At 36.9% G+C, this 25,420-nt stretch overlaps 2 protein-coding genes, 1 non-coding gene and 2 pseudogenes across 6 annotated transcripts; 3 read left to right on the top strand and 2 right to left on the bottom strand.

Annotated features, from left to right (window-relative positions):
- Positions 1–2,635: 2,635 nt before the first annotated feature.
- On the top strand, positions 2,636–5,353 carry LOC116147022 (cation/H(+) antiporter 15-like). The gene is made up of 3 exons (XM_031432451.1): positions 2,636–2,902; positions 2,972–3,964; positions 4,037–5,353. The coding sequence occupies exons 1-3, from the start codon at positions 2,636–2,638 to the stop codon at positions 5,351–5,353; spliced, it is 2,577 nt and encodes an 858-aa protein (XP_031288311.1).
- Positions 5,354–13,213: 7,860 nt separating this feature from the next.
- On the bottom strand, positions 13,214–14,487 carry LOC116104892 (annotated as a pseudogene).
- A 274-nt stretch (positions 14,488–14,761) lies between these two features.
- TRNAV-CAC lies at positions 14,762–14,835 on the top strand. The gene has a single exon. It is a non-coding gene; the product is annotated as a tRNA-Val (tRNA).
- A 476-nt stretch (positions 14,836–15,311) lies between these two features.
- LOC116147020 lies at positions 15,312–16,141 on the bottom strand (annotated as a pseudogene).
- Positions 16,142–20,165: 4,024 nt separating this feature from the next.
- LOC116147015 (P-loop NTPase domain-containing protein LPA1 homolog 2-like) lies at positions 20,166–25,412 on the top strand. 4 transcript variants are annotated; one of them, XM_031432443.1, is made up of 8 exons: positions 20,166–20,472; positions 20,556–20,711; positions 21,811–22,130; positions 22,664–22,745; positions 22,909–23,331; positions 23,406–24,143; positions 24,301–24,411; positions 24,838–25,412. In XM_031432443.1, exons 2-8 carry the CDS (start codon positions 20,562–20,564, stop codon positions 25,258–25,260), a joined length of 2,247 nt encoding a protein of 748 aa, XP_031288303.1. In that variant the 5' UTR covers positions 20,166–20,472; positions 20,556–20,561; the 3' UTR covers positions 25,261–25,412. The 4 variants fall into 4 exon arrangements, with proteins under 4 accessions (XP_031288303.1, XP_031288304.1, XP_031288306.1 ...); XM_031432444.1 differs by lacking the exon at positions 21,811–22,130 and having other exon boundaries at positions 20,167–20,472; XM_031432446.1 differs by lacking the exons at positions 20,166–20,472; positions 20,556–20,711; positions 21,811–22,130 and having other exon boundaries at positions 22,677–22,745; positions 22,917–23,331.
- Positions 25,413–25,420: the final 8 nt, after the last annotated feature.

The following is a 25,420-nucleotide window of genomic DNA, read 5'->3' as shown; positions in this document are numbered from 1 at the left end:
ATATGTTTAAACATAAAATAAATAATGTTTAAATGTTTAAATCAATATAATTGAATTTATAATTTTATGTGATTAAATTATACTTGATGTAATTTTCTTATCTAAATTACAACCATTATATCAAAAAATAAATATTTTTTCATTTACAAATACAATTATTTTAAGAAATCGTTAAATGAAATTAACTTTTAAATAATTAATATAATTACCATTCAAGTTTATCATAATTATTAATTATATAAATAATTCGATTCATAATAAATTTAATAGGATTAACATTTATTAATTAGTAAATACTGAACTTAGGAGAATGAAATTGTAAATGATTAATATTAACATAATTATTATTCTTTTGATTAAACTTAAATTTTTTTTAGAGATTCAAAATTTTCACCCATTGTTAGGAGCTCAAGACTCCGGCCTGGCTCTACCTTTAAGGTTGTGTTTGATTAGGGCTCTGGGCAAATAACTCCTATTATCTATCTTTGATTCCAGACATTTCTTTGTTTTATTTGACACTAATATAAGATTACAGGAATGTTTCATTCTCAATAGTGAATATTAGATTACCTAGTCTAAGGGTGTTAATTTTTTTCTACCATAATTATCTTTTTTTTAAACCAAATTTGCCCCTAAATAAAAGTCATTTCAGACTGAATTGCCCTCAAATATAAACCAAATAACAATCAGTCCAAACTCCTTACATTTGAGAATTTAGCTAAATCACCCCAGCCATAAAAAGTTTAAAAGTTAATAAAATACCTTCAACCATCAAAAACCACTGCCGGCCGCTGGCAATAGTCACCAGATTGATGCATAATCGACAGGATCTAGTCGGTCGTGCATCGATCTAACTATTTTCGACCATATTGAAGGCTGAAAACGGTCAAATCGTCGTGGATCTTGCCGAAAATGGCCAAAACAAATCTGGCCTTTTGTGGTTGTTTCTGGCAAGATCCACAACAATCTGGCTGTTTTTGGCCTTCAATCTGGCTAGAAATAGCTAGATTGGCATTGATCTTACTGAAAACAACCAGATTACAATAAATCTAGCGACGATCTAGCTGTTTTTGGCCTTCAATCTGGCTAGAAACAGCCAAAACAACACACGATTGGCCAAATCTAGTGGGTCATGCGTCGTTTCGATGACTGCCGCCAGCAGCCAGCGGTGGTAGGCCGCGGTCAGTAGTGATTTTGGGTGGCTGAGGGTATTTTGTTAAAATTTAAACTTTGTTGTTGGATATTTTAGCTAAATTATCAAATATAAGGGGTTAAAAATAATTTATAATAATAATAATAATATATTATTATTATTATTATTATATTAAAAATGAAGGACAATTCAGTAAAAGCTTCTGTCGATAATATTTTATTCTTCCTACCCAAACATTTTAATTATATATAACCACTAGTATAACCAAACATATTGATATAACATTTCCCCATAATCTTCAAGGTAATTTATCTCATTGATAATCCTACATTTTGAGCAATAAAACATTCCCCGAACCAAAAGCACCCTAAATGTTAACATAAAAATCCAACCCTTTAGATGTTAACATAAAATAAATGACTCACAAAAAGTGTTTAAAATTAAGTAAAAATTTTAAATTACAATATTATAATTCTAACTTCTCTTTTTTTTTTTTTTTTTTTTTTTTATGACGGGGTGTCCAGGCCAGCTTATGTGCACCTCAACTAATCTTTTGAAACCCTAGAACTATCGACTAGATAAGAACTCTAGTGGCTATCCCTATTAGCAACCGAGGAGGGATTCAAACTCAGAATCTCTTAAATAATACACTCAACAGTCACTATCATACTATTCGATTACTCAGAGATAGTTAATTCTAACTTCTCTCTAATCACCGATAGATTTATGTAAATGAAAGGCTCACAAGGAGTGTCAAAAATTTAGGTCGCAATGTTTTAATTTTATATAAAATGTTTTATTGTCATATAAAAATAGGATATTTTTTCTTTTCATCTATTTGTGTCTATTCATTTAGTTTACACATTAAAAACTTTAAACGTTCACATCAATATTCAGTGCAACGTCCTTTCGTATACCGTTGAGTTCATAACGGCAAATAAATCGTCAAAGGTGATGTTGTTAATACACGGACAACACAAAGCGTCAAAGCCAAATTTTAACGATTACAACAATTTTTAATAAGAACCATCAGGACTTGAGACCACAATTATAAGATCCTGGTTGATTTATAAAAAACTACTACAGTTTTGTTTTATTTTATTTTCCTCATTTCTTGATAAAAACTAAAAAGGGCTCGATTTGAGGAACTAAAACAGGGTGGTTGTTCCAAGTATTTCTGATGAATATTGTGTTTAATTTTGAAGTGTTAATGGGTTATAAAATGTAGGTATAACGTCTGGGTTCCAATTGGAGTGAACTGTTATGTTAATTTGGGTTTGAATTTGTTTTACATGTAAAGTTGAACGTGATTTGAATTTCTGTTAGTGTGGAGTTGTTACAGCTACAACTAAAAACACCATATTTAAGAAAAGCAAGAAAAGAAGAGCAAAGAATGCGGATATAAATAGTTGTGTTTCTTTTATATAAATCTTGACCAGAAACAACTATGTCATTAGCAAAGCAGTAGCAGCGGTCCCAACGATGAATACTATTAGGAGATTAGAATCTAAAGCGCCCTCCGGTTTTCAATTAGAAAAATATAACGTATCAAACAGCACAGGAGTGGAAATTCAAGTATGTTATCTGAGAAATGTTAGCACAGACAGCACCTTATGGCAAATCGACAATCCCCTCGATCAACATCTCCCTGATCTTGTCATGCAACTTTGTCTTATAATTCTCTTCACTCGAATTGTCATGTTCCTCCTCCAACCACTTCGCCAACCTCGTTTTGTGTCTGAACTTATCGTAAGTGTGCCTGCAACTTCACCTGTTAATTAACATTTTTAATTATTTGTGTTTTAATTCCAAATGCAGGCGGGTATTCTGACGGGGCCAACATTTTTTGGGAGTTTACCGATAGCAGGCTTCGTTTTCAAATTTGAGTTGAACATGGTGGTGGAGATATACACATTTATGGGGCTAACCTATTACATGTTCTTAGTGGGATTAGAGATGGATCTATCTGCATTGAAGCACATTGGGAAGAAGTCACTCAGCATTGCGGTAGCCGGAATTTTGTTTCCGGTAATCGCAGGGGCAGCCTTGTATTTTGTACCACTGCATAAAGGTAAAGACGCCGGCAGCCCGCCGCTTATTGGTGCCGTCTTCTGGGCAACAATATTGTCTAACACGAGCTTCCCCGACCTGGCGAGACTGCTCTCAAATGTGAAGCTTCTACACACGGAACTCGGGAGACTGGCCTTGACTGTTGCTCTTGTCAGTGATATTACCACTTTTGGTCTTCTTGTTGCAACCATAACTATGTTTGATCTGAATAGGTTCTACATGGCTGTAATTCCAACAATTATCTTTCTAATATGCTGCTGGTTTTTATTGCGTCCGGGGATTCATTGGATAATTAGGCATAGCAAAGTGAAAGGAGAAAACAAATTCAGTGAAACGCATATAAGCTTCATTCTGGTCGGGGTTGCAATAATCGGATGTATTGCAGATGCGTGTGGCTCACATTCTATGTTCGGTGCTTTCATATTTGGATTAATCATCCCACACGGAGACCTTGCCCTTCAGATTATGGAAAGGATTGAAGTGTTTGTGAATAGAATCATGTTGCCAGCCGCGTTTATGATGAATGGGCTACGAACTACGTTCGGTGATTTAGCATATAGAACTAGATTGTTAAGTGTGGGGCTGGTAACAGTTTGCGCTACTTCCGCAAAAATTATCAGCACTGTCTTTGTGTCTTCATTCTTTGGCATGACATCAAAGGAGGGATTGGGTCTCGGAGTTCTTCTCAACACCAAAGGTGTGTTGTCCATGATCGTTCTCACTGAAGCCCGGAACATGAAGGTGATTAATTAATACATTATCATAAACATTTAATTTACTCAAGTTTTGACAAGTTTTTTGTTTTTGTTTCAGGCTTTGGACAACGTCTATGTGCTTGTAATGACCATCTCAATTTTGTTCATGACGTCTATAGTACCACCAATCTTTTACTTTGTCAAAAAAACAACAAAGCGTTTCACCAACTACAAGCAAAGGACTATAGAGAGAAGAAATCAAGACACAGAACTTCGAATTCTAACTTGCGTTCATTCAACCCGAAACGTCTCCGGCATCATCAATTTACTCCAGCTTTCTCATGCCACTAGGAAATCCCCAATTTGTGTTTTCGCCATGCATCTTGTGGAGCTCACTGGTACTGGACGTACCTCCGCCATGCTCATTGTGCATGACACAACCAAGAATAACAATGCCAGCAACAACAGAAACTTGCCTCGCGAAAGGGTAGAATCAGAACATATTATTAGCGCCTTCCGTAATTTTAACTCCGTAAACGACGCCGTAACTGTGTATCCACTCACCGCAGTGTCCCCATACGACACCATGCACGAGGACATCTTCCAACTTGCAGAGGACCGGCATGTGGCCTTCATTTTGTTACCTTATCACAAGCTACCAACATCCGATGGTCGATTGCAAGGAGATAACCTTTCAATACAAGAAGTGAACCAGAATTTACTCAAAAATTCACCATGTTCAGTCGGCATTCTCGTGGATCGTGGACTGGCACTGTCCGTGCTGTCCGATTCAACATTCAATGAAAAATTGGAGTTCCGTATAGCCGTGCTCTTTGTCGGCGGGCCTGACGACCATGAGGCACTAAGTTATGCAACGAGAATGGCAAAAACAAGAGGCGTGCATCTAACCGTGGTACGGTTTCTTCTTGGTAAAGATGCAGAAATTGACAATCTAGGAAATGAGGAAAACATTGAATATAGAAATGAGAATTTGTCAGAATCGATTATGAATGAAGAAGGGAAAGAGTTTGATGATGAATTTATCAACGAGTTCAGGTTCAAGACAATGTGCGACCAACACATAAATTATCAAGAGAAAATAGTGAATAGCGGTGAAGATGTATTAGAAAGTCTTAGATCAAAGTATAATGACTTTGATCTGTACATAGTTGGACGCGGATATGGAGTAAACTCGCCCATAACAATGGGGCTTACAGAGTGGAGCGAAAATCCGGAGCTAGGAACAGTTGGGGAGACATTGGTGATGACTCAAGCTGTATCACACGCATCAGTTCTGGTGCTGCAACAATCAGCAACTGGTCGATTCAATACGAGGTTGCAACGTCGGAAGGACAAATATGGGCAAAATAAATGGGCATCACCCATTTTAAATCCCGACTATAAGGAATTTGTAACTGGTGAATCTGTAAAATAGCTTCTTTATGCGTATAAATTTTGGGACTTTGTTATAATTCTTTACTTCCTTGATTGTGTTACTATTGAATCATTTGTTCCACTATATAATGTAATTGTGGCTTTAATTTATAATTCATGCTTTTAATCTATCTTTATTCATTCAAATCAAATTCTACGCTATTAAAGAGGTAAAATAACTCAACACATGAGATTGTGGCCTTTGGACCTCCAAGAGCCTAATCAGAAAATTGGGCCACCAAGATTAAATGAGAAAATTAATTGAGTTAGCTGTGCCCACCCCTTAATTGCTCTTCCTTGGCATGACATTCTTTGAGCTGCCAAGAAATTTTGATTTATTTGTTTTTAATTACTTGTTTTTGTCTAATAAAAAGAAAATTCCAAGTCAATGTCAGACGAAAGCTAGCAGCACTTCACAACGTTGATAATAATTATGATTAAGATTATGATGGTAGTGATTTAATTGCCAATTTGAAAGCTTACCCTTCCTCTCCATTAATTATAAATGTATGATCCAAATATTTTGGGTGCGTTCTTATATAAATTTGTTTATGCTTTTTACATATTTAAAAAATAAAAACATGTTCAACAAATGTTGCATGTGATTTTTCCATTAAGCTCAGAGAAATCAAAGTTCCGCGAGGTTATAGTCCGACCTAGCATAAGCTCGTCGAGATATAACTCGACTTAGCATAAGCTAATCGCAACCAATCCTAACAGCTATTCGAGCAAATCATAGATAAGCTCAGATCCCGAATATTTCGGAAGAGATCAGATCAACAGCAATGATAGCACGATCTTAGCGCTCAATCACAAGAATATCGGAATTGCACTTCAATCTTGATTGTAATTCTTTTAATTTCGCTCTTTCCTTTATAAAAAAACTTGTATATTCCCTTCCAACAATGGAAGAAGGGTTAGCAAATTGTTTTAGACATTATACTATTTTCTTGTAAACTCTCTAAATAACTAAGAAACATAATAGATGTAGGTTCAAGATTCAAACTTGTCAAACCACTTTAAAAACTTGTCGTGTTCTTTACATTATTGTTCTTACATTCATATTGCATTACTGGTTATCTTTGATCACGCACATATCAGTTTTGATTCCACCAAGCTCAATCGGATCTCTGTGTAATTCTTACATCAACAACATATTTATTTAAAACAATATTATTATGTAAAAATATTTTCTTCTAAATTCAATAGGTTTCTTTATAATGTAAACCATTTTTTAGAAAAGTCAATAAAATTTTAAAAGACAACTATTCCCATTAATAAAGCGTTCTATTATATTCCCCTTGATGTGATAGTGTAACAGAAAGAAAAGTAAAAGAGGAAAGGCGAAAAACAAGGAAACAGAGAATGAGGTAAATGGCAATATGCCTTTCCATTTGTTATTCATCTGTACAGTATCCAGTATATATACAAAAGCAGAGAAAGAATATTCTAACAACCTATAGAAGGAAAAATACAAAATATTCTAACAACCTATAGAAGGAAAAATACAAATAAGCCCTTATGTACAACTCAGCAAAATAACAAACTAGAATGAAGCATCATTAGGTGCCTTCTCTTCTGTTAAAGCAGAAGGCTGTGGGATATTCTCCAATACCCCCCCATAAGATGGAGAGTGCAAATTAAGGACTCCCATCTTGGATAGGTGATGATGAAGAACAAGAGAGGATAGGGCCTTAGTGAAGATATCAGCCAACTGATGAGCACTTGAGACATGGCAGGTTTGGATACTGCCTTCTTGGATCTTGTCACGTATCAAGTGGCAATCGAGCTCGATATGCTTCATCCTCTCGTGAAACACAGGGTTGGCAGCAATGTGGATGGCAGCCTTGTTGTCACAATACAAGAAAGCAGCCTGAGGATGAGGAACATGGAGAGCAGAGAGGATGAAACGCAGCCAGGTGAGTTCTGAGCAGGTTGCTGCCATTGAACGGTACTCAGCTTCAGCTGAGGATCGGGACACAATAGATTGCTTCTTTGATTTCCAGGAAATCAAAGAAGAGCCAAGGAATATGCAGTAACCTGTGACTGAACGCCTGGTGTCAGGGCAAGAGGCCCAATCTGAGTCGCAATAGGCATGGAGTTGAAGGGAGGAAGAACTTGAGAGAAGTAGACCCTGTCCGGGAGCAGCCTTAAGGTATTTCAGAATTTTCTGAGCTGCCAACAAGTGATAATCAGTAGGATGAGCCATAAACTGACTTAAAGTTTGAACACTGTAACAAATATCAGGCCGACTGATTGTGAGGTAGAGAAGACGACCAATTAATCGCCTGTAGATACTCGGATCTGATAAGGGTTGGCCTGAAGAGTGAGCTAACTTGAGATTTTGCTCCATGGGAACTTTAGTTGGCTTGCTGCCCAGATTACCACTATCAGCTAGAATATCCAAGAGATATTTCCGTTGACATAAATGGATACCTTTGGAGGACCGAGCTATTTCAATGCCAAGGAAATACCTCAATGAACCGAGATCCTTCATTTTGAATTTGCTGTCAAGAAAGCCCTTCAATGCAGTCACACAATCAAGATTATCACTTGCCACAAGTATGTCATCGACATACACAAGTAAAGCTATGAAAGAACCATTAAACTCTTTAGTGAAAAGACTGTAATCAGCCTTGCTTTGAGAAAAACCAGATTCAATCAAAGAGGTGGAGAACTTAGAATACCATTGCCTTGAAGCTTGTTTGAGGCCATACAAGCTTTTGAGTAACTTACAAACTTGAGTGGGTTTTCCTTTAGTGTAACCGGGAGGCTTCTTCATGTAAATGTCCTCATCTAAATCCCCATGCAAAAAGGCGTTATTTACATCAAATTGATGTAAATGCCAACCCTTAATGGAAGCAATAGCAAGAAGAGACCGCACGGTTACCAACTTGGCAACGGGTGAGAATGTCTCATGAAAATCAACTCCTTCAAGCTGTGTGTAGCCCTTAGCTACTAAACGAGCCTTTAATCTCTCAACTGAGCCATTGGAGTGATACTTGAGCTTATAGACATATTTACAATCAATAGGAGATTTACCATCAGGTAAATCTGTTAAAATCAAAGTGTTGTTGGCTTCTAAGGCAGCCAATTCGGTATCCATGGCCTGGCACCATCCCGGGTGACTAAGGGCTTGTTTATAATTTTTAGGTTCAAAATGGGTAGAGATAGAAGTAGAAAAAGCTTGATAAGTAGGAGAAAATGCATGATAAGATAAAGTATGAGAAAGAGGAAAGGAATTACCTGATAGAGGACACAGCTTTCTGGACAACAATCGGTTGGAGGAAATGAGAGCTGTTTGACAATGGTAGTCCTACAGAAATTGGGGTGCAGTCCTAGTCTGGGTTGACCTGCGAGGAACAGGAGGAATTGGTGGTGGTGAAGGGATGGTAGGAGGGGAAGAATCTGGTAATGGAGGAGAAAAGGGAGCTAGTGGAGAAATGATAGAAATGGGAGGGGCAGTGTGATTATGTGTAGAGGGAGATTGAGTGGAAGGTAGCTGCTGCAATGAAAAATTGAAGGGTGATGGTGTGGTGAGGGGAATGGAGGATGAGAGAGGAGGAGTGGTAGCGGAACACTTTGTATTAAAAGGAAAGACTCCTTCATGAAACACAACATCCCGAGAATTAAAGATTTGGTTGGTTTGTATGTCTAAGATCTTGTAGCCTTTTATGCCAAAGGGATAGTCGAGAAACACACATTTCCTACCTCTTGGATCAAATTTCTTTCTTCCATGAGATAGAGTGGAAGCAAAACTAAGACAACCGAAAATTCTCATATGATGATAAATGGGGGGTTTACCAAAGATGACTTCGAATGGTGTTTTATTGTGAAGAAAATGAGTGGGGGTTCGGTTTATAATGTAAACAGCAGTCAAGATAAAATCAGTCCAATATTGAAGTGGAACATGAGATTGAAATCTAAGTGCACGGGCTATATTCATGATGTGTTGATGCTTACGCTCAACAATCCCATTTTGTTGGGGTGTTTCGACACAACTTGTTTGGTGGATAATACCCTTAGATGTGAAGAAATCGGTCATGGAAAATTCTGGGCCATTATCACTGCGAAGGATTTTGATTCTTTGGTGAAATTGTGTTTCAATTAAGGAGTAAAAACTTTTGATGCATTGTCTTACTTCAGATTTGGTTTTGAGCATGTAGACCCATGTGGTCCTTGAGAAATCATCGACAAGAGTTAATAAAAAACGAGAGCCATCAACTGCAACAATGGAGTGAGGACCCCAAATGTCACAGTGAATAACATCAAAAGCATGAAGAGATTTAATGGTGGAAATAGGAAAAGGAAGACGATGCTGTTTGGCCAAACGGCAAACACAACAAGGTATTTGATTAGAGAAATTCGTATGTTGTCTTACAAGAGGATCAGAAATTAAATGAAGTCTAGAAAAAGAAATGTGGCCAAGCCTACAATGCCATAAATCAGAAACAGAAGCCTTGCAGGTTATAGAAGCACTAAGAGGCTGATCTTTTTGGAGGAAAGCAGGAAAAACATCAACCAAGGCTGAGGGAGACGCACCAAATCTTAGCAGATGATATAGGCCGCCTCTCATTTCACCCATCCCAATCGTTGTCCATGAGGCTAAGTCCTGTACAAAGCAGGAATGAGAGAAAAAAATGAGACAGCAATTGGAATTAAAAGCAAGCCTTTTGGCAGAAATTAAATTGAAATTGAAAGAGGGGACACAAAGGACATCTTGAAGTATTAGAGTATAGGAGATTCGTACAATACCAGTGTGGGTAACAGGAACACTTGAACCATTAGGCAATTTAACCAAAGAAGAAGCAGTAGAAGAAATGGATGTGAAAAGAGAGGGGCAACAGATGATGTGATCTGTTGCTCCGGTGTCAAATATCCAAGGTGCAGTGTGTGATGAAACAGGTGTGTAAGTAGACAAACAAGTAGTCATACCAGAAATATTTGAGTCATGGACAGCTTTGGAAGATGGGGAAGGATGAGCAACTGAGATGGTGGCCATGGCTGAACTGGAGTCCTTAGAATGCAGCAACGCAAGAAGTTGATTGTATTGGCTCTTGGTAAGAGCCATAGGCTCAGTAAGTTCCTCATCAAAATCAGCATTGGAACAAGGCTGGGATGAAGCAACAGCAGCAGCAGAGAGCTTTGGCTTTCCATGAAGTTTATGACCAGAAGGATATCCGTGAAGTTTGTAGCACTTCTCAATGGAATGACCAGTCATATTGCAATGGGAACAAAGAGGTGGGATAGCATTTCCTGCCTTAAAGCAATTTTCAAGGGAGTGTCCCTGAATGTTGCAATAAGAACAATAGGGTCGAGTGGATTTCTGGGTGGTAGATGGGGAAGGTTTTCAGGGAGATTTGGTGTATGGGGAATTATTTTTAGCCATCAGAGCCATTAGATTAGGAGTGGGAGAGGGATTGAGCATGAGGTGTTGACGTTCTTGTTGTTGAATCATGGAGAAAACACGGTTAAGGGGAGGCAAAGGCTCAATAAGCATAATCTGATCTCGGGAAGGTGAATAAGCATCATTAAGGCCCATAAGAAACTGTATAACACAGTCTCTATCGTGGCGGACATGAAGGGTTTTCAGTTTGCCACAATCACAATCAGTTAAGGGATCATAAACAGCCAATTCATCCCAAAGAACTTTCAGACAACCAAAATAAAGGCTAATAGAATCCGAACCTTGAGAGAGGCTAGCAAGGTCATGTTTCAGTTGAAAAATTCGGGGACCGTTTTGTTGAGTAAAGTGGTCCCGAAGTTCAATCCAAATAATGCGAGAATCATCAACCAGAGCAAGACTAGATTTAACAGAGGCACTCACCGAATTTTGAAGCCAAGAGACTACGAGATCGTTGCATCGTTCCCAGGCTTCAAGAAGGGGGTCGTCGACATCGGTTGGTGTTAGAGTCATGAAAGTGACTCTATTTTGGTCATAAAAATACCTCATGTGTGATTAAATTGAAGTATATTGAGATAATTAAAGAATTTATGAATTTATTCACGAAAATTGCTTCCTAATATTTTTCTTATGAATTTAACATGTTTGGAATGATTTTGGAAAGTATATGAGTTGATATTAGGTTGTGGTTTATGGATTAAGGGTGATTTTGTCTCATTTATGCTGTTTAGGGGGTAAAATGTCATGTTTTAAGGGGCTGATTTTGTCACTTTTCAATTATGCAGGGACTACACTGATATTTTACATATTGTTCTATAAAAGAAAAGTGCAGATCGCGTGAACAGGGGGGCTGTTCATCTTCATTTTTCCGGCGACCCTTCACCTTCTCCGATCAAGCTCCAGCGACGAGTCATCTCCTTTTCCGGCGACGATTCGGCTCCCCCTTGCTCCGGTCACCATCATCCCTCCATCACCACCGTGAACCATCTTCCCACCACGGTGTTTCATCTTCCCACCGCGACTCTTCGTCTTCCAGGCCAGTTTTGGCCGTTTTTCGGTGACGTTCCAGCTCCCCAAGGGTAGATCCTCATTCCCCACGGCCGGATCTACACTTCCTTTGCTTCAGCCGCCGCAAAAACTGCCGGAATCCGCGATTTAGCCGCTACGACTCTTCATCTTCCAGGCCAGATCCTGCTCATTTCCGGCGACTTCTCACGTCCCCAGGACCTGATCTAAACTCCCCATCACCAGAGCTTTCCATCGGTACCTTCGGATCCCATTTCCGCCATCGTTTTCCGGAGACCCGCTGGAAAATTAACGTTTTCCAGCGAACCGCGGCTGTTCGTATTCCGGACTGTTCGTTAGTCGTTTTCGGCCCTTCTTCGCATCATATCGCTGTCGGTTACCTCTTCTCCGCCATGGTCAGCTCCGTTTCCACCGTTTCGGCCTCCGTCATCACCACCATGAGCGGCTAAGCTCTCGGTTGTCTGTTACGGCATAGGCGAGATCGGGATTGACTCCACGACTCTCCACATCAGCTCTCAACTAGTTGGATGAGCCCGATTATAGGACATTTGGTAGTATTGTGCTTCGGATTATATTTGTTTTCGTTTCATGATTGATTTCGATACTTTAATATGATTTGAGCATAACTTGTGATGAATATTGTTGTCCATTATGATTTAATGTTTTCATAGAACTTACTGAATAATAAACGTTGGTTTGGAATAATTAAATGATGAATATTGTTTTTCATTACTTCGCATCGATTGTAATTGAGTTGTGTTCGGATTTAATTTAATTTCTACTATTGTTGCGTTTATTGTGAAGTTGGTTAATTGGATATTACGTGTTGACAAATTGTATTTGTTAATCGCGTACCAACTAGTGGTATTGCCTTGCAGCGTTTGTCGACGTTCAATGATAGTCTTTAACCAATCGAACTTGAGTGATCGGGTGAGACAGGATAGATTATANTTTTTTTTTTTTTTTTTTGGTAACTAGGGTGTTCGGACCAGCTTACGAGTGTCACAACTAATCCTTAGAAGTCCATTGAATACCTTACAAACCCAATAAACTGGATAAGGCATAATTATGCAATGACGTCCTAAGGTTTGAACCCAAAAAGTCAAGGAAGGGAGTACACCTCTTTAACCACCAACCAACCTCTCGGGTTAGCTCTTCATATTCTGTTTCCGCCAACCATCATTTGGGAAAAAGCCATTGGATTTGGGTCACTTGAAACCTTCAAAGGAGGTTCATTTGTTAAGCCTTCAGTATAACTTTACCAACTTTAGTCACTGGAAAACCTGATACATCGACCAACTTACCATAAACAAATCAATTAAACTCAGAACATGTAACCTCTTGGACAAGCATGCAGATAGTGACAGGATGTAAAAATTTTATTGATAATATTACAAGAATTTATGGATCAGTAATAAACTGACTGGCAGAAAAAGTGTAGTATTGAGTAACATCGAGGAATCTCTCTTCACTGAGCCGCTCCATTCCCACGAAATCTTGCAATATTCCAAATCAGTGAGCTATAACAAAAGGTTAAAATGCGTAAGTACCCAATTGTTTCACCTCCAATTAGACAAGTCCTCAACAATGATCTTATTCTCAAGAGCATCTGAAAAACTTCTTCAATGCCTTGTTCTTGTTCCTTCCCTTCAAAAGGATTATCCTCCTGTGCTGTTGCTTCAAACCTTTCCATGTTTTTCTCTACTAACTTTTTCGTGTATGATTTAGCCCAGAATGGATCGTGCATGGATCTTGAGGTGAAAACCATTTTTAATAGCATTTCACGCCCTCTATTAATTTTCATCATGCATAACAAACCAAACTTTTATTTATAGCTAGTATGCAAAACACAATCATAAAACTCACAAGAGATGTGGGTTATGATCTTATAAAGGTAATGTATAACTCTTCATTTGGCAGCAGATTTGAAAGCTTCATAGCGAGTTCTAACAAATTCAAGATGTTTTTCTCTGGGAGGTCGGCATTCATGGACTGCATCACTAGCTTGGAGCTTCTCAATCCAAGTTAAACAGAAGTGGGAACTTTTCTTTAGTCAATAACTCTTCTCCAATAACTTCTTGTGTCACTCGGAATCAAAATGCTATAACAATTGCCGCAATGTCCACATAACCAATACTATCACCTCCAAAGAAGTCCCGCCCATTAAGTTCCTTCTCCAGTAATTTCAGCTGCTGAGAAGCCTCTTGTGTGCATTTCTCTTTTTCCTTCTCTGCACCAAAATAAGCCTCCCAAACTGTTGGCAAGACCTGCATACTAGAATCCAATGTACAATATTGTAAAAATATTCAGATCAACACATTATGTTCACACCATTTTCTGTTAGTTTAATCTTCCTGAAGAACTTACCTTTTCATCCATGAGCCGAGCACAGAAGCGAGCCATGGCTCTTTGATAAGGATCTTGTGGCAAAATAGGATTATTTTTCCATATCTCATCGATGTATTCAAGAATGACTAGTGACTCAGCGATTGGCTTCTCATTGTGTACAAGTACAGGAATTTTCTTATGAACTGGGTTGTATTTTAGAAGTAAAGGACTCTTGCTGGACTAATCCTCTTCAATGTACTCAAATGGTATCCCTTTCAGTCTCAGGGCAAGTTCAGCTCTGCGACAAAAACGGCTTACCCACATCCCATAGAGCTTCACTTTTTCAGCCATTTTTGCACTTCCAGAGAGATGCAATGAACTTGGCGAGACTCTACATTTTCTTCACTTATATTTAAAAAAAAAAAAAAAAAAAAAAAAAAAATCTTGGTAACCAAGAAAATATTGTATCTAATTCAAATGGTTTAAATTCAACGTAGTTGAGGTCGCAAGTGATTAACAGCAGACTATAGTGAAAGCGACAAAGGTGAATATGTCAACTACTCTTTTTGAAAAAAATTGAACTGGAAAAATGGAACTGATCAATTTGGTTCAACTTACTAAGATAGGCAAAAGTAGGCAAAACTTTCAATTGTCTGGGTGGTGTAGTTGGTTATCACGCTAGTCTCACACACTAGAGGTCCCCGGTTCGAACCCGGGCTCAGACATTGCCGATGTTTCAACATGTTTATAATTTTTTTCTGATCAAGGTGCTCTCTTCATAGTTCAGATTCTGTTTAGTAACTGGAAAAAATGATTTTTTGCTGTTTACATGGTACAGAATCCATCTTAATTTGCAGGAGCTTCTGACATTAGTTTCCCTCCATGGTTTTTGAGCTTGTTGTGACCACAAAACTAACGATCATTGATTGGCAATTAGTGCTGTTATTACGGATTAGGCAGCATCCCATATATCTGGCCAGCAATTGCTGTTTAAAAAAACAGTGCCAACTCCCAGGAAATTCCCCCACAAGTGAAGGCCACTATCTCAATTTTCTGTTGGTGAAACATTCCCAGTGCAACAAGCCAAGCTTTTATTCATATCAATAAGATTAAAAATACAATCACTCCAATGTCCACATACATGATATGCAACACATAAGAAATGTGGGGGGATGATCTTGTCAAGGCCATATAAATCTTTTCACTTGGCAGCAGATGCGAATTTGAGGGCTTCAATGCAAGCTTTAACATAAGCAAGATATTCATCTATTGGAGGAATGCATTCGTCGACGACATCAAGGTCTTTGAGTTTCCCATTTCCATTTGTATAGAACTGGAAACTTTTCTTCAGTCTGTAATTTTACTCCAAGAATTTCTTCGGTCACTGGGAACCAAAATGCTACAGTATTTGCAACAATGTTCAGATATCCAATACTTTCATCTCCAAAGAAGTCTTTTCCACTGAGAGCACCCTCCAGGATTTTCATCAGCTGATACATTTCTTCCATCACTTTCTCTCTTTCATTCACTGCTCGTATTAAACTTGATTCCTGTTGGCAACATCTTCATACGATAATCTTTCTCAGAACATTTTTATCTAAATACTATTAAATTAAGAAAGTATTATATTTTGGACTTTCTAAAAAACACTGAAATTCAATATCTTACCTTTTCATCAATGAATTTGGCCCAAAAGCGAGCCAGGTCTCTTTGATGCGGATCTGGAGGCAAAATAGGATTTTTCTTCCATGTCTCATCGATGTACTCGAGAATGACTAGTGACTCAGCGATGGGTTTTTCATTATGGACAAGCACAGGGACTTTCTGATGAACTGGGTTATATTTTAGTAGTGGAGGGCTCTTGTTGTACAGGTCCTCTTCAATGTACTCATGGGGTACCCCTTTCAGTTTCAGTGCAATTTCAACTCTGCAGCTCAAAGGGCTTGCCCAGAAACCATAGAGCTTCACTTGTTTTGTGTTAGGGTCAAAAATCGTCTTAGGCTTAACAAGACCCAATAACGAAATAAGCATGTCACGGTCCAAGACCTTAACCCAATCTCGATTGAGCCTACGTTTAAAATCATCTTGCGACCTACCTATTTTATGAGTTGGGCTATCCTATAAGTTAAGTTAAACTGGGTTTCAGCTCATTAGCCTGTAACAGTCTATAAATAGGAAATCAGATTCTCATTCTATTTCCTCTTCTACTAAGATTTTAAATCTTACTCAAACTATTAAATTATCTCCCAAAATAAGACTTAGTGTCCTATTAAGATTTCAAATCTTATTTAAACTATTAAACTTAATTTAATAAGGTCAAGAAATCATATCTCATATGGATTATCTCCCAAAATAGGACTTAGTGTCTTACTAAGATTCAAAATCTTATTTAAACTATTAAACTTAATATGATAAGGTCAAGAAATTATATTTCTTTCTTGATAGGGATTATCTCCCAGAAAAGAGGACTCAATGTCCTACTAGGATTCTAACCCATTGAGTTCACTAGAAAAACAGAGGTTTGCCCTCTCATCAGGGGGCAATCTCCCATAGTCAATCTATATTATTCAAAACCATTTATTTGCTCCTAAGTTCTTGCTCCCAAGAACCTGACGCCTCCGCCGTAGTCCTAGCCTCCGACAAGATTCCTAGTAATTCTTCATCTCCTTAATTCTTATCAAATAATCTCTTTCAGTCTCGTTGACTTGAGCGTCGAAGTGCCTACGGCAAACACCACCCTGATATTTTCCGAAAGTTTCACGCTTGCCCTTTCATGTGTGCAAGTCTAGCGGATTGTTAGTGGCCCCAACCTCACGGGATCAGACCCTATTTTCATGACGGTAGATTTTTTGCATCTACAGTTTTGTGGCCCAACGGCTTCTCTAATCACACAGTTTTAATCCTAAAATACAGTAGTAATCTTCTCAAAACACCCAAAGTCATCCGCGAAACATGAAAAGAAACCTTACCAGAGAAATGGGAAGAACCCACAAAACATGTCCAGCCTTCATCACACAAAAACCCACTAAACAGACACAAAACCACTCTTAAAAAAAAATCTACCGTCATGAAAATAAGGTCTAATCTCGTGAAGTTGAGGTCACTAACAATCCGCTAGACCTGCACACATGAAAGGGCAAGTGTGAAACTTCCAAAAAACACCGAGGCGGTGTTTGCTATAAGCGAGGTTGAAAGAGATTATTTGATAAGAATTAAGGAGATGAAGAATTACCAGGAGTCTTATCAGAGGCTAGGACTACGACGGAGGTGTCGTGTTCTTGGGAGCAAGAACTTATGAGCAAATAGATGGTTTTAAATAGTATAAATTGACTATAGGAGATTGCCCCCCTAATGAGAGGGCAATCCTCTGTTTTTATAGTGAACCCAAGGGGTTAGAATCCTGGTAGGATATTGAGTCCTCTTTTTGGGAGATAATCCCCTATCAAGAAAGAAATATGATTTTTTGACCTTATCAGATTAAGTTTAATAGTTTAAATAAGATTTTGAATCTTAGTAGAACACTAAGTCCTATTTTGGGAGATAATCCCTATCATGAAAGAGATATGATTTCTTGACCTTATTAGATTAAGTTTAATAGTTTAAATAAGAGTTGGAATCTTAGTAGAACACTAAGTCCTATTTTGGGAGATAATCCCTATCATGAAAGAGATATGATTTCTTGACCTTATTAGATTAAGTTTAATAATTTAAATAAGATTTGGAATCTTAGTAGGACACTAAGTCCTATTTTGGGAGATAATCCCTTTCATGAAAGAGATATGATTTCTTGACCTTATCAGATCAAGTTTAATAGTTTGAGTAAGATTTGNTGAAGGAGACATGACCCTACAAAATTAATATTAATATTAAAGTAATGAACCGACTCTTTTATTTCTTATTATATAGGTGGTGGTCACGTGATGTACGATTGGTTCAAGCCTACAAGGTCGTTTAAGATAACTATCCAATTTTCAAAGTTTCAGTTTTTGTCTTTTTGACCCCTTCCAATCTCTCAGTCTTTATTAACGATAAAGGGAATTTAAAAATCCAATTTGTTCCCCCACATATCTTATTAAAATTCCTATAATACCCCTAATTATAGTTAACTACTATTGGATGTTTGCGTGGATTAGAAAGCGCTAACAAAAATATTATTAGTTTATGACTTGTTGATATTATTAATTAAGGATGCACGGGAAAACCGACGCAAAGAATGGAAGTCAAAAACGATATTGTCCATTTTTTTTTGTCTTTTTTAAATATTTGTTGACGGAGTATTTTTTTTTAAATTAATTAATTATAGAATAACTATAAACCTTATTTCAAATAAAGTTACTTATAGTAGGTTAAAATGAGTTCAATTATAAATATAAATAAAAATAAAATAAAGTAGTTGGGGAGTAGCCAAAAGCATCCAAAAAACATTGTCGAATGTTTGAAACATGGTGATATCATATCATATGAGAAAATTATTTAAATTATATTGGTTCGATGTAGTGCAAGTTTGAAATAAATGAATGGACCCATTTTGATGGGATATTTCAGGGTTACAATTTAAGGCCTCGGGCATAAATGGAACACTACATTCCAAAGCCTTGTTTCATTCCCATTTCAGATTTTTTCTTGGTTTTTCATTAAATTCAACGGCTTCCAAATCATTTATAATTTTGATTTTTTTTCTTTTTTTATGAAAGTGATTTAACAATAAGTAATAGATATGAATCGAGTTATAAAATGGATAAACATGTATAATAAAATATCTATATAGTGATATTATATATAAGAAAAATCTTTAAATAGTCATAAAAAATATATAGTCTTATTTTGAAATAATTATAAATAAGAATTTTTTATATTTTTGTATTATCATCTTCAGGATTATTTCTTTTCTCTTATTGTCTAATTGTAATAATGATTTATTTTTTAGTTAAAACATACATAAGTTGTTGTTCATCTGGATAATTGAGAAAGACATTAACATCCATTAAATCAGTGTAGTGAAGTTATCGAATCCGATCACTCAATTTTACAATGACTCTTTGATTCTTCTCATCTACTTTATTTGTAATTTTCAATTCATAGACATCGGAGGTTCTAATTTTGTAGTACTTAAAACAATTGACAGTTGTTTATGACTTTATAACAATTGACCATGTAACAACCACATTTATAATTTCATCAATGCAACTTATTTTTATTGGTTTCAAGATATGATCTTCTATCCGTTTTAAAAGTAGGTAATTGAAACGTTGAATTAAAATTCTAATACTACTAAAACATTAATTGAAATCCTAATACTACTAAAACATTAATTAAAAGTCTAATGCTTTTAAAACATTAATAGAAATCATAATACTATTAAAACATCAATTGAAATCCTAATATTATACTGAATTATAAAATAAGAGATCAAAATAATAATTTAACTACAACTCTTTTAAGTTATAACATTCTCATAATAATAAAATTAGTTAATTTCATCATTATGACTATAGAGAGATTCTACTGTATTTAATTAAGAGTCTAAGTTATAGTAACATAATCAAAATCCTTGACCATTGATTTAAGACAATTCAATTAGGTTAAAATTTGTAACTGATTTTAACTATTTTTTGTTTCTTTTAGACTAACTACTCTTTTTTTTTTTTTTTTTATGGTTTTGAATTATTCAAAATTCACCTGAATGATTTATTTTTTATTTTTGGATAAACATAAAATTTGTGTTAAACTACAATTGAAATAGTAATGTTGACCATATTTAGAGATATTTATAGATGTGAAATTATTTTGCTTAATTAGAAAATAAAATCATGTACTAAATTTAAAAGAAAAATAAAAATTTGACCAAATAAAACATATGTTTAACGGGTGACCTGACAGAATCATATTAGTTTTGCAAGGTGGACACTAACAACCTCCGTAGTTTTACCCTAATTTATCTCAATAATTACATCCTCTACCCCTCCTCGATCAGCGTTCTTGGACCCCACACGCTCTCTCTTCAAATATATGCTTCGTGAATGGTGACACGGTAATTAAGAAACAAAGGCAGGGTGAAATCTGTAATTTCCTTGGTAGAGAGAGAAATCAAAGCGGTTACTACTTTGTTTTTTTGGTAGAGCGAGAAACTGCATATGAGCGAGACTCGTGGAGGCTTCTGTTGTGTTGGTGCTACGTTTTGATGACAGGTGACAGCAATGGCGAGATCGTGTCCTTGTTCTTCTCCTGCGTTGTTTAGATGGCCGATCTTCTCGTCGTCTTATAAACTAACTCACCTCGATTCAGTTGTATTTCTTCTTTTCGGTTTAACTCGCTGATATCTTGCACTTCATCTCGTGTTTTCTTCTCTTTCACTTTACCAGGTTCGATTTCTTTATATTTCTATCGCATTGTAATCATTCTCAGCATTCTCCTGAATTTTATTCGATTTATTCTAATGTTTTAGGGGGAGATGGCGGAGGTGATGAAAGTCTTGTACATAGCGGTGGTGGATGATGAGGAAAGAGGAGAGGAATGTAAAACCGTGTCGTTTCGATATACGCGTCCCGTCTTGCAGAGCACTCTTCAGCTCATGGGCTGCAAAGCACGACATGCGTTTAAGGTATAAATTTTGGGTCAATTGAGCTCAAATTTCTGGTTTAGAGCTCTGATTTTTTTATAATGGGGTGTGATTTTGTTTTCACGTTGGATTACGTGGTCCTATTTGTCCAGTGTTGGATCTGGGCTGCATCTAATAAATTTCGTAAAATTTATTTTATATTCTTATAATTATTTACTTTTCCGAGTCAACGATTACATGATTTTTGTTGAATTTTTAAGCGAATTTCACACAATTTCAAGTGACATATGGTGTTGATATCGGTCGGTTTATGTCAAAGCATGCCTGTTTATATTTCGGTCTCAATGGCCATAAATCTCGCTAAATCATTGGGCCTAATGTCATTTTCACTTTATTTGTTATACTTTTATGTATATTCTTATCTTTCTGATGTTAGGTAGTTTGTTTTCCAACTTCGATCCGGTTTTATAGTTTATCCGAGTTTCAAATTTGTTTGGTCAAAACACAGTTTCTCAGCCTATCTCTTTTATAGGTTTGGTCATTTAGGGTTTTTAACACAATTGCTCGACTCTTTGCTTCATAAGAGGTGTAAGATGCTACACATTGTAAATGTAGTTGGCATGTCTTGGGTTGATGTGATGTGATTTGCAGTTTTATTGATTCTGCATGTGAATGCCTAATCTGAACTGGAGATATAATTTCATCTTTATTTTGGGTTTTTTTCCCTCTATTTCTTGTAAACTTGAAACGGATCTATGCAACTACATTTATGTAATAACGAAGGAATTTGGAAGGCAGATTAGATTTAACATTGTTTTTTCTTTCTGCTCTTGGACAAGTGTTAAAGTTGTCTTCTTTCCACACTCCATCTCTCTTTGTTGACAGTAGACATCCCTCACTAGTGTTCATTTAACTGGTTTTGGAGATTTCATTTTTCCTAGAAGGTAATGATTTAAGAACAACAACTCTAAATAAAAATTCATTGTTATGTTAATTTACTTAGATTTAAAGGGGTTGTGGTGGTTTTGACATTATTATTGAACTCTTCATTTTAGTTGTCGGTATCAAAATATTATTAGATTCTTTGTGTTATTGGAAAACATCAAAGCTTTTGCTGATAATTAAATTTTACTTTCATCAGATTAGTCAAAGGGTTTTTGAATTGATAAGAAGTGGCAGTCCTAGTTGTGCTCAACACAAAGCAGAAGAAATATCAGGATTAGAACCTTCGGAAGGAAAAAATGAAGTGGAAGATAGTAGTTCCTTTGGTGGTAGTTTCCATGACACGGGGTTTGTTTCAAAGACAGAAGATAGAAGTAGCAGTGTGCCATTCGAATTGTACAAAAAACGCGCTACTGTTGTTGTTAAAAGAGAAACATTCTTAGATATTGTTTGTGATGCTCTGACTGAATATAAGTATGTGGGTCAAAATCAGAGGGCAGATTTGGTTTTAGCATGCAGGTATTGCTTAGCATCTTGCGCCCTTCTTGAGAACATTATATATATATATATATATATATATAATGTTCATGTGGTAATTAAAAAAAAAATGCTTGTTAATTTTGGTACATGTGAATCTCTTTTTCCTTTTATCTTGTTCCTTCATGTTAAATTGGAGGGTTTTAGCTTTACTAAGTCTAAACAACCAGCTCAATACTGCTATATTGAACTGGAGACTGAAAGAAGTTCGGGAGGTTCTTGAGAAGCATGCTTTCTAAAGTTGTGTGTTCTGCTTTTCTTTTTTTCCTCACAAGATGCAGATCCAGTGCCGAGCTTACTTTAACTTGTCTTATTGCATTTATACTGTCTGATTCGGCTATCATTTTTTCAGGCTGAATTTAGATAAATGCTTTTGATTTACGAAACTATTGTATTGGTTAATTTTCATTGCTTGTCTTGCTATAAGAAATTCATTCCCTGTAAAATTATTATTTTTTTGTCTTGTTGCATCTTGTCTGGTTTCATATAGGTGTCATGTTATCTTCTTGTTGCAGAATCCGAGAAAGGAAGGAATCTGTAACTGTGCTGTTGTGTGGCACTAGTGGCTGTGGCAAATCTACTTTGTCTGCATTGCTGGTATTTCTTTGTTGTGTACACTAATATTCTGTTAATCATTTCTATTTATGGAACTTATTTTTAATTTGTATGTGGTAATGTGGATAAATCAAGTTTATGGATTGAGTAGAATATCTATTACTCCCTTAGTTAGTACTCTTAATGCTTTCCACATATCTTGTAGGGTAGCAGGTTGGGAATTACTACTGTTATATCAACTGATTCTATTCGACACATGATGAGGAGTTTTGTTGATGAGAAACAAAGCCCTTTGCTTTGGGCTTCAACATATCATGCAGGGGAGTTCTTGGACCCTGTGGCAGTTGCAGAAGCAAAGGCTAAAAAGAAGGCCAAAAAATTGGCAGGTGGTTCACTTTCACTTCCAAAGGATGAAGCGTCCAATAGTTCTACAACTGGGAAATCTGATACTCGTCCAGAGGTTGGTTCCAGTATGCCTGAATTGATCAGTCCAAAACAGATGGCTATCGAAGGGTTCAAGGCCCAAAGTGAGATGGTGATTGACAGTCTTGATCGTCTGATTACTGCATGGGAAGAAAGGAAAGAATCAGTAGTTGTTGAGGGTGTTCACCTGAGTCTTAATTTTGTGGTATGTAGTAGTTTGGCTTATGTTCCATTTAATTATCTCTAGTTATTTCTTTCTCAATTTTAATCTTTCTGCAGATGGGGCTTATGAAGAAACACCCTTCAATTATACCATTTATGATATACATTACAAATGAAGACAAACACTTGGAACGGTTTGCTGTCCGTGCAAAGTACATGGCGCTGGATCCAGCCAAAAATAAATATGTGAAGTATATAAGAAACATCAGAACTATTCAGGAATATCTCTGCCAAAGGGCTGACAAGCATTTAGTGCCCAAAATAAACAACACAAATGTTGACAAGAGTGTGGCAGCCATCCATGCAACAGTCTTCAGCTGCCTTCGCAGGCGTGAGGCAGGAGAGCAGCTTTATGATCCCACCATGAACACAGTTTCAGTGATTGAAGAGGAGTATCGGAACCAGTGTGCTGCTCATTCCTTGAGCTCCAAGGGGATGTTTCAGCTGATCCAGAGGAAGGGTTCTTCTAGGCACCTGATGGCTCTTCTTAATACTGATGGATCTGTGGCCAAGGCTTGGCCTGTTAATTCAGTAGATGGTAATGGGAAGCCTATATTGGTCCCTGGGACTGAGCGTGGAATGGGAAACCCGATGTACGGACCTTTGAAGATAGGAAAAGTTGAACCAGTTAATCTTCAGTTTGGTCACTTTGGGATCAGTGCTTGGCTCAGTGATGGTGGCACAAGTCATGCTGGAAGTATTGATGAGTCAAGAGCTGAATGGACTGATACTGGTAGTAGAAATCACTCTTCCTGCTGTAGCTCACCAAGGACATCTGATGGACATTCCAAGGAGGTATATTCTAAAGCTGAGTTTTATCTTTTTTTCCTTAAAAGTATATTTAGTCTTTTACTGTGGGTGGTTATAGACTCCTAGGAATTTGGTTTAGCTGTTGCAATTGTCTTTGATGTCATAAATAGTCTGGGACCTGATGTTTTTATTGTCCTTTCAGCTCAAGGAGGAACAGTCAGTCCATGGCAGTGATGAAGAGGTTGATGATCCACTTGAGGCCGACAGTGATGAGGATCTTAGTGATAATACTGATGAGCAGGTCCTAGAAGAGGTATTTGGTTGAACATGTATTTCGATTCTATTGCTGTCTTTTATCATGATCTAAAGGGATAAGTTCAAAAAGCCTGTACGATGACTCCTAATACAGTAAACCTCCCGTACTTTCAAAATTATAAAAATAAACTGCTATTCAAGTACAAAATTCAGGTGGTTTATTGTACACTATAGGGGTAGTTTTTGAAACTGCAGTGATTTATTGTATTCTGGGCTAAGCACGGTTTTAATGTAGTTATACTAGAATCTAATTAGAATTGTTTGCAATATTCCAAACTTCAGCACTTCTAATTTGGAACTGGTATCATTGTTTCACCTTATAACCACTTATGGATGGATGTTTGGACATTAGTAAAGGCAGATTTTAAAAATAATACAGTTGAATCGGAACAAATATTGATATTTTGATCTTTTTGTTGAACAGATAGGATCTGTTGATGAGGAGTCTACGAAGTCAGATGAAGAGTACGATGATCTGGCTATGCAGGATATGCAGGAGAATGGCTATGTGACTGACGATGAGGAGTTCAAGAATAAAGTATCTTCAGTCCCTGGTGTCCAACCTACTCGCATGAGAGGTGACAAATATCACCGGAATCTAGACCAGTTCCTTAAAAGTAGAAGTGAGCAGTCGTCTGAGCCATTGTGCTCCTACTCTTCTCTACTTACTGAGAAAAATGAAAAGAGATTACAAACTTCAGGAAGTGTCAGAGTGAGAAAACGCTCTCTTAGTATTTCAGCCTTGGGCAAGCAAGGGTCAATAACCAGTGATCCCATTCTGTCAGCTTTGGGCAAGCAAGGGTCTATAACCAGTGATCCCATTCTTTCTGGTGCTGCTCGGAGGTAGCGGTACAATTTTGTCCCAGTTTTTAATGCTTTTGCTTTTATTCCCTACCTCACCCCACGCCTCCCATTTTTCTTATTTAGACAAGGAGAATTTAGTTAAGTGCCAAGCTGGGTTTTTTTTCCCAAATCTTGTGTATAAAAATTGCTTGACTTCAAATGGT

Source organism: Pistacia vera, unplaced genomic scaffold, assembly GCF_008641045.1.
Source record: "Pistacia vera cultivar Batoury unplaced genomic scaffold, PisVer_v2 Contig487, whole genome shotgun sequence".
NCBI classification, from domain to species: domain Eukaryota; kingdom Viridiplantae; phylum Streptophyta; class Magnoliopsida; order Sapindales; family Anacardiaceae; genus Pistacia; species Pistacia vera.
Note: the sequence above shows the minus strand (reverse complement) of the source record. Positions and strands in the feature narration are given on the sequence as shown.

What these genes read in the sequence shown, in the direction of transcription:
- LOC116147022 (XM_031432451.1), top strand. Translation starts at nt 2,636, where the DNA reads ATGAATACTATTAGGAGATTAGAATCTAAAGCGCCCTCCGGTTTTCAA. An exon ending in GTTTTGTGTCTGAACTTATC is followed by an intron (nt 2,903 to 2,971) that starts GTAAGTGTGCCT and finishes TTCCAAATGCAG; the next exon opens with GCGGGTATTCTGACGGGGCC. An exon ending in CTGAAGCCCGGAACATGAAG is followed by an intron (nt 3,965 to 4,036) that starts GTGATTAATTAA and finishes TTTTTGTTTCAG; the next exon opens with GCTTTGGACAACGTCTATGT.
- LOC116147015 (XM_031432443.1), top strand. Translation starts at nt 20,562, where the DNA reads ATGGCGGAGGTGATGAAAGTCTTGTACATAGCGGTGGTGGATGATGAG. An exon ending in GATTTGGTTTTAGCATGCAG is followed by an intron (nt 22,131 to 22,663) that starts GTATTGCTTAGC and finishes TTCTTGTTGCAG; the next exon opens with AATCCGAGAAAGGAAGGAAT. An exon ending in CTACTTTGTCTGCATTGCTG is followed by an intron (nt 22,746 to 22,908) that starts GTATTTCTTTGT and finishes CATATCTTGTAG; the next exon opens with GGTAGCAGGTTGGGAATTAC.